Source organism: Pyrus communis, chromosome 12, assembly GCF_963583255.1.
Source record: "Pyrus communis chromosome 12, drPyrComm1.1, whole genome shotgun sequence".
Classification (NCBI taxonomy): domain Eukaryota; kingdom Viridiplantae; phylum Streptophyta; class Magnoliopsida; order Rosales; family Rosaceae; genus Pyrus; species Pyrus communis.
The window spans coordinates 2,400,432-2,414,932 of NC_084814.1; the positions used below are offsets into that span (position 1 = coordinate 2,400,432).

General features: G+C 35.1%; 2 protein-coding genes across 2 annotated transcripts; one reads left to right on the plus strand and one right to left on the minus strand.

The window, feature by feature from the left end:
- Positions 1-1,538: 1,538 nt before the first annotated feature.
- LOC137709856 (binding partner of ACD11 1-like) lies at positions 1,539-5,013 on the plus strand. Its single transcript, XM_068448836.1, has 5 exons — positions 1,539-1,694; positions 2,572-2,675; positions 2,756-2,831; positions 4,076-4,156; positions 4,238-5,013. Exons 1-5 carry the CDS (start codon positions 1,689-1,691, stop codon positions 4,808-4,810), a joined length of 840 nt encoding a protein of 279 aa, XP_068304937.1. The 5' UTR covers positions 1,539-1,688; the 3' UTR covers positions 4,811-5,013.
- A 7,267-nt stretch (positions 5,014-12,280) lies between these two features.
- On the minus strand, positions 12,281-13,338 carry LOC137711570 (uncharacterized). Its single transcript, XM_068450822.1, has 3 exons — positions 12,941-13,338; positions 12,801-12,854; positions 12,281-12,697 (listed from the first exon to the last, which is right to left on the minus strand). Exons 1-3 carry the CDS (start codon positions 13,254-13,256, stop codon positions 12,543-12,545), a joined length of 525 nt encoding a protein of 174 aa, XP_068306923.1. The 5' UTR covers positions 13,257-13,338; the 3' UTR covers positions 12,281-12,542.
- Between the last annotated feature and the right edge of the window lie 1,163 nt (positions 13,339-14,501).

Below are 14,501 nucleotides of genomic sequence, written 5' to 3' on the forward strand. Positions count from 1 at the left end.
TTTCCTTTGTTGTCGGTGTCTCGACATTAGGTTGTCACAAATAACCAATTACGTGTTGCGACGTCAATTAATTTTCTGTGTACTTCAACATTTATGTCATCTGGATTCCTTGGGCTGGCTTATGGCCCGATGTCTTAATCTTCTCATTTTTATTGGGCTCACTCTCCAAGCCCATCTATTGAGCCCAAAAACAACTGTATATAGTTTTAATGAATTTAAAAACAGTCTCTGTTAACACCATGATTGAATAAATTCTCAAAATCTACAACTGATATTGACAGTTGTCGGTGGCGGAGGGTGGCGGAGGATTATTGGCGTTGCATGATATTCAATTATTTTATTTTTTTTATTTTAGCTTTCTATTTTTTACATTTAATCTTCTGTTTTTAAATTTATGTGTTGTTTTTAGCTTGAAATCATAAATTTGTATATCATATAGTCGTTGTTTGTATCTCTTTATATTTAGGACTAATGTAACGGAAGACAAATTTGAACTTGAGAGCAGTTGGGAGAAGTTTTGACACTTATATAGTTATATTGGAAGATCGTATTGAAGAAGTTCAAGGTTTTTAGGCAAATTTTAATGAGAGAGAATTTTGAAACGGTCTCATGTTGCTGACATTTGTCTACTTTGGATGAAGTTGTGAGAAGATACGTAGGCTACTACTTTTTAGACTTAAAAATGTCTAGTTTGGTCTGTCATTCTGTCTGAGATTGATAAGCAGCTTTCATGAGTCGTGAGTGAATGCATTGAGCGGTGAAAGACTATCTTCTACTAAGAGCCATGTATGGTAGTAATGACATTGAAATATTTCAGCCTTCCCCATACTTATGGTCAGGGGGAGGCTGAAATGTATATGTGAGTCTTCCCCACCCCCAGAAGGGGTGGATAATCATGGCTTGGCACTAGTTGTTCACCTTTTAAAAAAAAATGCTATAAATTTTTATTTTTGGTTAAAGTAATCAGTTTTTAGCATTTAAAATATTTTAAATTATTTTGTGTTGTATAAAGGCAAACTTAGGATTCACTTTTTATTAGTAGGATGAGTTAGGACAATAAAAATTTAAAATTATATAGTAGCCCAACTAATTAGTATTTTTAATGTTAAAGAGCTCAAACCCTCTTTATGCTATAGCTCACCATAGCCATGTACTTGGCTCTGCTACTGCTATCCATGTACCAAATTATCGGCATATTTTTTTATCAGTTACCGAACATTTTGAGATTTTCAATTTCGAATTTTTTAGGGTCAGATTTTGAGAAATGTTAAAACGATTCTCTTAAAAAATAAACTCTTTATTACTTCATATTTTTTACATAATACATTTTAATATTGACACAAAAATTATAGTAAAAACATAATCCAACCGCGTCTGGGAAGTAGCAATTTACACCCTCGCACGTTTCAAAGTAGTCAACAACGATGACCCGACTCTACCTCACGTGCCAGGCTCCAGACACGTGCCCCCTAAATCCGGCCTTCGCGCTTGCGCCGGTATAAAATTAAAAAAAAAAAAAAACTCCATCCCTTCACTCTCACCCAAAAATTGCTCGGATTTCTCTTTGAACACGAAGAAGACTTTGTTACAAGTCTCTCAGTTTCTCCGGCAACTCTCCGGTCCGTCTCCGCCGCCATCGCCGTCGATCTTCACCATCTCACCTCGATCTCTTTTAGCAGCGCCTAGCCATGTCGGTCAGTGCTCTCTCTCTGCCCCTCTCGATTTCTTTCTCTGTTCTTGCATGTAATTATGTATATATTTATGAATTTATTGTTTAGATTACAAATTGAATTGAGTTTTAGGTTCTTGAAGTGTTAATTTGAATGAGTTAAGTAGTTTTTGTGTGGATTTGCGGTGGTAGCTTAATGAATAAGTATGCTCATTGACTAAATCAGTGATTTGGGACACGCTAATTAGATCTGTTTTGAGGTTTATATGAGGAGAGGATTTTGTTCTGTTGATTGAAATAGATTGGTATTTACAGGCAAAAAACTGCAAATGTATGTATTTCTCTCTCAGATTTACTGTTTGTTTGACTGTTTAGTACTTGCTTTTCTGTGCCTCAATGCAAAATGATCTCCTCTGTTTGGTTTGTTTGCAAAATGATCTGCTGGGTTTGGTTTGTTTTCGAGGCGGAGAAGAAGATTGAGTGAACGGAAATAATCCATCCTTGAGCGAAATTTTATTTTTGGATTCATAGGCTTGTTTTTCTACATTTAATCGGCTTCTCTACATTTAATCGGCTTCTCATTTAGGAAAAGCGGTTCAGGATTCTTGATATGCTAGTTTTGTTAAAGTTATGTTTCAGTTGCAGTCTTGTAAATATAGTTCCTGCCACAGCTTGAGAAATTTGTCAAAGATCTGATGCTTATTTCCCGATGTGCTAGTTTTGTTATAGTTATGTTAGGCTGGAGGAGCCCTATACGTTTTTTTTTCCAAGGAGTGCCATATTTCCTGATATCTGGTTCTATCCAAATATTTTATGTTGTATTGCTATTTTATTTTATCTTATTTTTTATTTTTTGTATCGTGCCAGTAATCATACTATCTGTGGTGGCCATTCTGTTGCAGGTAACAACCATCAAGGTCAGCAACCTTTCGTTGGGTGCAAGTGAGAGAGACATAAAGGAGTTCTTTTCTTTTTCTGGTGATATTGCTTATGTCGAAATGATGAGGTTTGATGTTTATTTAGTTTGATGGATTTATATTATTTGTTTATCTGTGTCTGAATCTATCTTATCCAATGCTCGTGTAGTGATACTGAGCGGTCCCAAATTGCATATGTTACCTTCAAGGATGTACAAGGAGCTGAGACTGCAGTTCTCCTTTCGGTAATGCAATTTCTTCGACCATAATATATCACCTCATCATTCTCTCCATTTATTTTCTTTCTCTCATGATCTTGTAATAACCATTTTTACTGGGACTTTGCACAATTAAAGATAAATGCAGTCCTCCAAACCTTTGTCATTTAGTGATCTGATACATCCAGTATGTGACAGGTATATTAGTTATGTTTCTTTGCAAAAATAGGGGCAGAAAAGGTACAAAATGCATTTGGGATTGATGTAGCCAATTTGTGGTTGGTGCTGATGAGTAGAAAAACTGTATTGGATTAGTCACATATTCATAGTATAGAACCTGGATATCGCTTGCTGGATAGGTAGGATTATGGATTATTGCATTGCGTGCAAGAAAATCAATGGATATAGCTGTAAGGAACAAGAAGTTGATTCGTGTCGGTTACCAGCAAATAGAGCAACTAAGTTTCAGTTATATTGGCTGTGCACTGGGCCATCTAAGAAATCTTTTTCTTAATGAAATAAAGAACTGTAGTAGCTATGCACGGGGCTATGCACTGCTTGATTTAATTTCACGCTTTTGCTTGGCTCAATAGGACTTCTAATATTACCCAAGATTCAATGTAGAATTTTTATGAGAGAATAAAGTGGGTTGTGGTGTTGACTACAGCCTACAGGCCAGATGGAAAACTTTCTACGGGGGAATATGGCCCTTTGTTGAGCTAACAGGTCAAAATAGAAGTCATGTTTTAAGCTTTAAGTAGTTGGTGCTTTAGGTTTTATTGGAGTATAGGTACTCCTCATAGTTTATGATGCCAAGTGCCAACAAACGACCTTGGATTGCATTTCTTTCCTTGCTTTCTGGTGTTTCTAGACATTGGATAGCAGTTCATTACCATATTGGAGTTCAATAGATAATGTAAGGAAGCTTTAATGCTGGAGGTGTACTTATATTAAAGTGTTCTAGTACATGTTTTTCTCCCAGGCTTTTTAAAGTTCATTCTTGATTTTACTTACTAGGCATGTCCGAAGAGATTGTAATGTTGTTGTATAATGTCTGGTGATAGAGATTTCAATTGCAGGCATGCTGGGATAGTCTCGACTCAAATTGGTCAATGACACCACGCCCTAATGTGACTATAATCGAAAGTAAAATGGGAATAACAGCCACTATGGTCCACAGGCTTAACAATAACATTAGTGTGACTTTAATTGGTGATGTAACTTGCAAACTTTGAGTATGTTACTCTTTAAAATCTTTTTTGTTATGTCAGGGAGCTACAATAGTGGATATGTCTGTCACCATAACTCTGGCTCCAGATTACGAGTTGCCACCTGATGCTATAGCACCAAATGTAAGAGTTTTGCACAGAGCTTCTGCATCATATTTTACCCATGCAATTTCATCGACCTTTGAATTGCTCCGTTCTTTGCAGGTAACAGAAAATAAAACTCCTGGTGGGGTTGAATCTGCATTCGGGAAGGCAGAGGATGTTGTTAGTGGCATGCTCGCTAAGGGCTTTCTCTTGGGCAAAGATGCAGTCAACAAGGCAAGGGGCTTTGATGAGAAACACCAGTTGACCTCAACGGCTTCAGAAAAAGTTGCATCCTTTGACCAAAAGATTGGTCTCAGCGAGAAAATAAGTGCTGGTACTTCTGCGGTCGGTGGCAAAGTTCGCGAAGTGGATCAGAAATTTCAGGTCTCAGAGAAAACCAAATCAGCTTTTGCAGCTGCTGAGCAGACGGTCAGTAGCGCTGGATCTGCTATAATGAAGAACCGGTACGTGTTTACTAGCGCTCAATGGGTTACAGGTGCTTTTAATAAGGTTGCAAAAGCAGCTGAAGAGGTTGGTCAGAAAACAAAAGAGAAAGTTGGAAAGGTTGAAGAAGAGAAACATAGAAAAATAGAGGACGACTATGCTCAAGTTCTTTCGGATTCTCCCAAAGCGTCAGCAGCAACCCAGCACGATCCCTCCAAGCCTGAACCCGTTAAAGGTTTGATCCTTTGAGTTTCGAGTTCTGTAAATACAATTAAACTATTGGATGCCGTGCTCGTTTGATTTCTTGCTTTATTCTAGCATGAAAGTGGTGAATGTAGGACGGAATGCCTCAAATTTGTTTAGCATGTGCAACTATCGTCGTTGTTTTTCTTACATGATATGCCGGTAAACCAAACTTTTTTCAAGTATATTTGATTTGCTTTCTTCTGTTTCAGTTTTTCTATTTATCATTCTGGTTCCTGGTTTTGCCATCTGAAAGTTGCTTTGTCCCAACTTGCTCTCTTTTAACAAATTGCTCGCGGAATTATATTTTTGTGTCCCACATTACCATCTGCCGTTAAGTCCGTTAATTTTTCTGTTAAAAATGCTAATGTAGTACGTGGGGGACCCACTTATGTGGTTTCCACGTCACCACCACGTGTAAGAGAACATAATTTGTATTTAATTTTATAGTAAAAACCCAAAATAATAACAATAATTTAACGGCATATGATAATGCTATCGAATATTTCGTAGATGTCAACCTCATGAAATTATGTACCAATCAATCAGTGTCCTTGATTTTTGAAAATTGGAGGTTTGGATGTCGCGTGGAGAGAAGTTTATGTCACGACTCAGAAGCACCGATAGCAAGTAGCAACTACCTTCTCAAAATTCAAGGAACATGCACTTATTTTTAATTCTCATCCATTTCTCTTGATTTCAGGCTTTCATATCGAATAAATTGAATAAGATTGACAACAAGAAATTAAGAAAAGTGTGTAGGAGATAAAAATAAGTGTGAATAGCTCTATCCTTTCGTTATATCGAATAACAATATTGAATGTGCATATCTATCGAAATCTATTGCGTGATTTTGCATCATCTCTAAATAAAAAATCGGAAATAGATGCTTGTAATGGATCTTAAAGTTGTGTTCAGTTCATAAAACGAAAACTTACTTCCTAAGATTTTTTGCCCCCTTTAGAAATGTGCATGAGATTGAAGTGTATACGATTTCTTTGTCCTCCTCGTTATTATTAGAAATCGAAATGAAGAATAACACTAGATCATTGTATTAGTGATAGATTTAATATAGCTTTAATAATTGATTTATTTAATCATGTCCTTGTTCTTAAGGACAGACACTCATTGAAACGAAATTTAACTAATTGACTCCCTACTGTTGAAAATTTTGCAAAGTGCAACTATGTTCCCAATATTGAATTGAGGTCTTCTTTAGATTTTTGTGTCCGAGACCGACGAATTCAAAAATCTGGATCACTTATTTTAAATCCTATGATCCTGGTTAGTCCGTCCACTGATCCATTAAAACAGATCAAACGGCCGAGTATAATCCTCATGTTTTTGGCAAAAATAATGTGCACAAATGCCTGTAGATCGTATTATGAAAGTTGCAGTTTTGTACCCACTAGTCTAAAACTGAGAGTAGGAAAGTATATGATAGCCACTTGCTTGAGAAAGTGGCACAAAGCAAGCTAGACAAATCCTTTATTTGATCTTATAATTGACCCAAAAACCAAGAGAGTTTGCAAGTGTGATTTTATGTATTAAAATTTAATTATTGAATTGTTTCGAGTTGTGTCTAGTTTTAGTATCAAACTCAGGACGATGCATGTTGAAGAAGCGTGTGAAGCACTTAAGCAAGTTTATCATTCATATTTATCCATATAGACTAGGAAAATGTAGAGCGAAGACTTTGTGAGGAAGTCCGAGAATTAACTTATGAGGCAGACGAGATCAGTCTTGAGGTGTCTTCACGGTGGTCAAGAGGATCTTAATTGTAACCGTTCAAATAGAAGGAGAGAGAAGGGAAAGGACAAAAAGAGAGGAGATAATCCTCACCTGCAAAGAAAAAAAGGAAAGAAAGAAAGTAAATGGAAAAAAGAGAAAGTTTGTGTTAATGAAGGTTTTGGACAATTTAGTTTAAGTTTAGAGTTTTAGGTTGTGCATACTCATCATTTATGCCACAACTATAACTATAAAAGAAATGAATTGAGTACTATGGTCTAGTGGTATTTCTCTTCGCTTGTAATAGATCTTAAAGTTGTGTTCAGCTCATAAAACGAAAACTTAATTTCTAAGATTTTCTGCCCCCTTTAGAAATGTGCATGATATTGAAGTGTATACGATTTATTTGTCCTCCTCGTTATTATTAGAAATATAACCTCTAACAAGTACAAAGAATAACACTAGATCATTGTGTTGTGACAGATTCAATACCCTTTAATAATCGATTTATTTAATCATGTCCTTGTTCTTAGGACGGACAGTCGTTGAAATGAAATTTAACTAATTGACTCCCTACTGTTGAAAATTTTGCAAAAGTACAATCATGTTCCCAATATTGAATTGAAGTCTTCTTTGAATTCCTATGTCCGGACCGACAAATCCAAAAATCTGGACTACTTATTTTAAATCCTATGGTCCTCGTTAGTCCGTCCCAATGATCCATTAAAACAAATCAAACGGCTGAGAGTGTAGTCCTCATATTTTTGGCAAAAATAATAGGGTGAAGTGTTGATTTAGTCTGTAAACTATCATCTTCATGAAAATTAGGTCCTTGAATTATTTTTTCGGTAAAATAAGTCTCTAAATTCATTAAAAATTGCTAATTTCATCCCTACTATTATGTTCGAAGCTATTTTATCCATTTTTTCATCAACTTAAGTCATTTGACACACTTTAGAATAGTATCATCCTTTTCTCACTTATAAGCCTTTAACATTTCATATAAGTTGCGAATCTAACATTTAATTTACCCTTCAAAGTTAACTCCATACACTATTTCTTTTTAAAAAAAATTTATCTATCTATCCTCTAATGTGTATCACATGTAAGTAACATGACTTAAATTGACGAAAAATGAATATAGTAGATTCAAATATAATATTAGCGATGTAATTGGCAGATTTTTATAATTCAAAGACTAATTCTTCTAAAAAATAGTTTAGGGATCTAATTTTCACTCAGATGATAATTCAGGGACTAAATTGATAATTGACCCAAAATAATATGCACAAATGCCTATAGATCGTAATTATGAGAGTTGCAGTTATGTACCCACTAGTCTAAAACAGAGAGTAGGAAAGTAAATGATAGCCACTTGCTTGAGAATGTGGCATTAAGCAAGCTAGACAAATCCTTAATTGGGTCTTATAATTGACCCAAAAATAGAGAGTTTGCAAGTGTAATGTTGTGTATTAAAATTTGATTATTGAATTGTTTCAAGTTGTGTCTAATCTTAGTATCAAAATCAGGACGATGCATGTTGAAGAAGCGCGTGAAGCAGTTAAGCAAGTTTATCATTCATATGCATCCATATAGACTAGGAAAATGCAGAGCGAAGACTTTGTAAGGAAGTCTAAGAATAAACTTATGAGGTAGAGGAGACCAGTCTTGAGGTGTCTTCACGGTCATCACCAGGATCTTATGTTGGAAATGTCAGAGTATCGGGGTGACATAACTTTTCAAGTTCAAGCTTAATTGTAACCGTTCAAGTAGAAGGAAAGAGAATGAAAGGAAAAAAGAAAGAAATGAGAGAATCGTCCTTCCATTTGGACAATTTACACCCAAAAAGAAAATAGGAAAGAAAGAAAGTAAAATGGGAAAAAAGAGAAAGCTTGTTAATGAAGGTTTTGGATAATTTAGATTTTTTGCGTGGATAATTAAGTTTAAGTTTAGAGTTTTAGGTTGTGCATACTCATCATTTATGCCACAACTATAACTAATAAAAGAAGTGTCATTGAGTACTATGGTCTAATGATATTTCTTTTCATTTGTAAGTGTGAGTTCTTAGGTTCGATTCTCCCCCAAAGCGAATTTGAACCACATTATTGCTAACCCATTATAAGTCTAAGACCACTTATTTTTTCTCAGTATAGATAACATCGTTTGTTTGAAAAAAAAAAAAAAAAAAAAAAACCTATAATAGAAGAGGAGGCTCCACCAAATAAAACAACAGCCTGGAACCATTATATCTTTCAGCCCCACTCCTTATCGCAGGGACCACCATTTTTATTCAATATTTGGGACCATATTTTACTTTATTTTTTTCGTAAGTAAATGGTGACCAATATTAATTAACAAATATCAAAACCAATTATGGTGATTAACTTATATTTTTGTAGCCGACCTCACTCTTCTCCGACTACAATTTATGCTGACTAGCTTAACATATCCACTTGGTAGGTAGAGCACCTACAATTCTACAAATACCAACTTAACATACTATTCAGAATAAAAACAATTCAAATTTACTCAGCGTTAGGTAATTCAGATACACTCAAGTTGGACGGTGCACTATATTTTTTAAACAAAATTGATTTCTTTTGAACCGGTAATAGTTAAGTGTCCGAGTCTAACTCATAGAAGGAGAGTACCGCCAAGGACAAACTTGTACATATCATAAACCTACCACACATCTTTTTTTCCTTGGGGTTTAGACCCTTTCTGCATCCCCTAATATATGCGATTAATGGAACCCACAAAAATGATCAATCATTCTCATAAATTGACATTTTATTTATTTATTAATGTATTATATGTGATATCAATATTCTAAGCTCGAGTAAGAGGAGGGAGACCAATGACGGATGCATGATTCTACCTCTTAGGATTCTAGTGTAAAAACTTGTCAAAGCGTTTAACCAAAACTTGCCAAATTTTATAAAAGATGCATTTCATCGAAAATGTAATATCCATCAAGACAATCCATTCATTATCGGTAGAATTGTAATCAACAATAACAAGAGCTATTGGCCAAAAGAAAAAATCCAAACTAATTTGAAGGCGACGCTTTACCGTTCCAAATAATGTTTGTCACATACTATTTATTGTCGAGGACACCTCATTCTGCTGCATCCCTGATCTATTATTTAAAAAGTAACAACAACAAATATAATATAAAAAAACTGCTAGTATGAGGAACAGTTAGACCATACGGCACTCAAATGCATAAGATATATTCCGCCATTGGATGTACACACACATACGCATATATTATATATACAGGCCTTTTATGCGAAAGAATCTCCATTTAAAAAATAAATAAATAAAGATTAGGTGTGGGAATCTTATCGTATCGAACTTTAACGATACAGTTTATTTTGTAAGTCTCGATTCATAAATTATCTTTGTAAAAATTCAATTCAATCCGAATCCATTTGCCTATTTAATTATTAAGATAAAATTTCATTGTTTCTTATACAACAAAGTATTCGTTAATTTCTTTGAACTTAATTAAATGTCTTAAACATTTGTGATTTGGCTAATATTTTGCAACGATGATCTATAAGGTGCAACTTGAAAAATAGACGGTTTGGATCGTTAAAGTTCGATGTGGTGTAAATCCTACAACTAATCCTCATTTTTATAAAAAAAAAATGGAGATCCCTTCCTTTAAAGGGTTCCTCTATACACACACACACACACAATATTATATATTATATGATTTTCTCGCACAAGACTTCATGCTTTTATATGGAGTAGGATTATCTCCTCTCCTATTCTTATCCCCTTCCCTCTTCTCCTCTCACATATTATTTTTTGTCTTATTATCTTTATAAAAAAAATATATAAGATGTTGACGTTACTAAACCGTAACCGTTCAAATAGGAGGAGAATGAAGATAAGAGGGATTAGGAGGGGAAAGAATCATTCTCCCTTCCATATAGGTAACCCTTCAAGTGTCTTGTTATAAAGCATTTTATCTTCACATAATCACAAATAAAGGAAAATAAAAGGCTTACAGTTGTCTAAGATAAATCATTAGAGGTAGATTGTCTTTGTGTTCAATTCGCTACGGTCCGAGTTTAAACAATTTCATCTCTTTCTTTGTGTAGATGAAAATAATGATATTAATAAAAAGATGAGTGTGGTACGATATAATCTTTCTGCATTCAATTAAATTGTTGATTTGAACTCTGCAACGTAATTTGAATGGGTGTTGGAAAAACACATGCACAATAATGTTGGAGAACGCAATCTCATAGAGAAAACCTGATAGATTATAATACTATGTATAGAATGAGTAGTTTTACAAGAATAACCCAGTAGTTTTTTGTGATAAAATTCAATGTCTGTTAGACTATGTAAGTGATTAAAATGAAACAATACTGTTAATAATATACTAGCATATAGGCACATACAAAGTGTGTGAGAAATTTTTTTATTTTTGTTTTTGAAATAGAAGGAGAGAGGAAGGGAATGATAGAGAACATGGGAGCGGGAATTTTTTTTATATTTTTAATTAGAGATATGTTAAAATTACATGTAGGCGATGCTTTGAAGAAAAAAAAAACAAAATTTGGTTGTGTAAAATTACATTTATGTCTCATATTTCTTATTCATGTTATGTTTTAATTAGAGAGTTAAACTGATAATTTTATAAAATTTTAATTGATAACGAGTATTTTATTGATTAGTAAAGATTACTGACCCGAATGAATGAGTCACTTGAACATATCCACCGAGACAATCCACTTTGGATAACTCTCATGCACAACATTTGTTTTCTTGATTATCCGACCGTTTTCTATTCAAGACTAGTTTTATAATTACAAAGCATGAAAAGTATACTCCATCCCAAGTTGACTTTACACTGGAAAAAATGAACGGTTAGATAATGGTGGAAAGTATCCAACGGTGTGGAATAATCAACCAGTTTAACTTGGTAACCACCGGAGCCTTTGTCCGACAAAACTAGTTTGGATAATTAAATAAAAATAACACTCGCATTCTTCTTATATTCTAGTATTTGCAAATAATGTATTTTTGTTATATAAATTTTATAATTCGAATTATTTAATTTCTTAAGTTTCATTTGAAGATTATTCATAAAAAAAACCATTCAAATCAAAGAGTAATTTTTAATTATTCAAATGTATCAAATAAATATACAATTTAGTATGAATATGTTACCGATTCCTTATACCATCAATTTGTTCTATACATATAAATGCATGACATTTGATCCGAATGTTTTTTTTTTTATATATAGGAATGAATGACTTCAAATGGCGCTTATAAAGTTTATGTTACGAAGATGCATTATTAACAAATCATGGAATATATATACATTTACAAATCGTGAAATATATACATTTGCTCGTGCAAGAATTATTCATGAAATAATAGTTTAATAGTTGCGGCATTTACAGATTATGCCAATGTCACGGTAAATCTATCTATTCACCCGGGGGGGTGGGTCCCGCAAGATAAACGCATTTAACTATTTGTTGTCCCTGTAACTGTACGCACCTGATTCTCACCCCACCACCCAACACATTAGTACAAGTGTCCAGCTGGGGTCCACCAACCAAAACCCGAGGTGCAGCAACGGTCGACTACGAACATCCAGCTGTATTCCACCAGGCGCACGTTTATGTTCTTTTATCAAATTTACGCCTCTCTTCCGTACAACACACACTTGGGTAATTCACAAAAGTAAAAAAATTTTAAAAAATTACGTCATTCCTCTATTCGAAATCTTTCTATAAATTAATTAAGCGACACAAGCGCTTATGTAATATTTTTACACCAAAATAATTAAAAAAACAAATTAAAAAAAAAAGAAATAAAAGAAAAAGAAAGCCTCTGTTCTGCAAGACGCACGTGCGAACAGAGGCTGACGGTGACGCGCGTGCGAGTTCATCCGAGGTAAACACCGACGAAGAGCTAGCTAGTGGAGCACAGTAGTGGCGTGGAGATTACAGCAGAGAAGAGTACCAGGGAATGCGGATTAAAAATCGGCGATTTTTCGGTGAGAGCGAGATCTGGGGACGAGTTTTTGGGTTTGGGTGTCCTGCAAATTCCTCAGGCTGCGGATCGCCAAAACATCGCTCTTCCGGATGTCAATAAATCGCCCGATGCCGTCGATTTCGCTGTCGGCAGAAACTACAAAACAAAAACAAAAAAAAAGCAAAAAAACAAAATTAAGAAATGAAAAACCGACGGTCAGGATTGAGAGATTGAGAATGATTTCATCCGCATTGCGTACCTACGCGCTTCGCCGATCCAGGCAGTTTAGTGAAGCCATTGAACTGAGCCAAATCTGAAACGGAAGAAAAGAGACGGTCAGGATTGGGATTCAAATGAGGAAGAGATGAGCGAAGAGCCGTTGATTAATTAATAGTGTACCTGATTGGGAGGGGACGTGGGAGAAGAGGAAGAGGATGAGGAAGCAGAGGAGGGTGAGGACGGGGATGACGTGGATGGATTTGTGCGGTGCAATGGACGGCGGTGATGAAAGACGGTGAGGCTTCGATGCTTTGTGGTCCTCGTCGCCTTCGTAGGCTGCAGAGATTGAAGAGGAGGAGGAGGAGGCGGTGGTGGAAAAGGCTAAAAGATCCTTAATGCGGTTGGGGGAGTCATCGACGGTGAGAGTCTGGTCCTTGGGTCCGCCGTGGGCCTGGTGGAGCTTCGACGGCGAACCGCCCAGTGACTGTCTTTGCATGGTCACAGACTCACGGACAGAGAGAAAGACAGAGAGAGAAGAGAAAGCGAAAGATAAGAAATTATTAGTGAGCTGTTGTGTGTCCAATACTCTGATGTGGGATTTTTAAATAAGAACTTTCTTTTTCTTTTTCTTTCGATTCGTCGCTTTTTAAAAAACAAAATAAAAAGAGAATTATGGATAAAATTTTGTTCTGTATAAGAATGTCTCTTAAATTCGTCATTGGTAAAAATTAAATTTAAGATTTCTCACTTACAAGTAAAGAAAAATATCATTACACCGTAATACTAACTGATAGCTCCATATTTTTAAGTACTTATTATATGTATGAGGTAAGTAATTTTTCCTAAGAATAAGAGACATAATTCTCATCCCAATTTTATAATTTTGTTTAATTTTTGCTAACAATTTAGAAATATTTTTTGTATAATTTATCTTGTTTTATTTTTACAAACTTTTTAAGTGGAAAAAAAAAAATCAAATTTCAAAAAAGAGGTTGTTGAGATATTTTTGAGTTGGATACCAATAGATATCATAATTATTTCTGACATATTGAGAACTATCTGTTTAGATGTCCTACATGCTTAATCCTTTAAATTTTTTGGTGTTTCAATGTTGGAACTGATTTGGATGAACTAATAATATTATTTTTGAACTTTTGATTCAAGTTGAAGTCGTTGGGTCATTTTCATTATCTTTAAAATTGATCAAATTAGATTTGAACCGTTGAATTTAAAAAGTAACCATTGATTTTTTTTTCTTTTCAAAAATGACTATTAGATTGCTACTGTCAATAAATCTGAACCGCACAACACAGTACTTGGAAATGAATGTAGTTGGGCGCGCCTCACTCAATCATAAGCTTAAAGGTGTGATAGCCGATGGATCATGGATGACAACAATGTCCGCATCTCAGCCTTAGTTGTCAGCTCAGCCCCTCCACTCGTACAGGCCTACCCCTCCCCCACCCCACCCCCCCTTCCTCCTATCACATGCTGCTGCAGCTTGGGAGGGTCTCGGCTCATTTGGGGATTTTTTCCCACCCCCACCCCTCGGGCAGTTTGGAGACAGCCTTAAAGCAGTGTGTTTCATCATTTTTACTTGAGTTCGAATACATCGCTTATCATTTGTCAAAATAAATTATAGAGTCTAACTGAGTAGAGTTATTGGGTCCAAAAGGCTTAACAGAACCTAAACAAGCACATCTCTCCTTGATTTGGAGATTCAGAAGTTTGATTCTTTTCG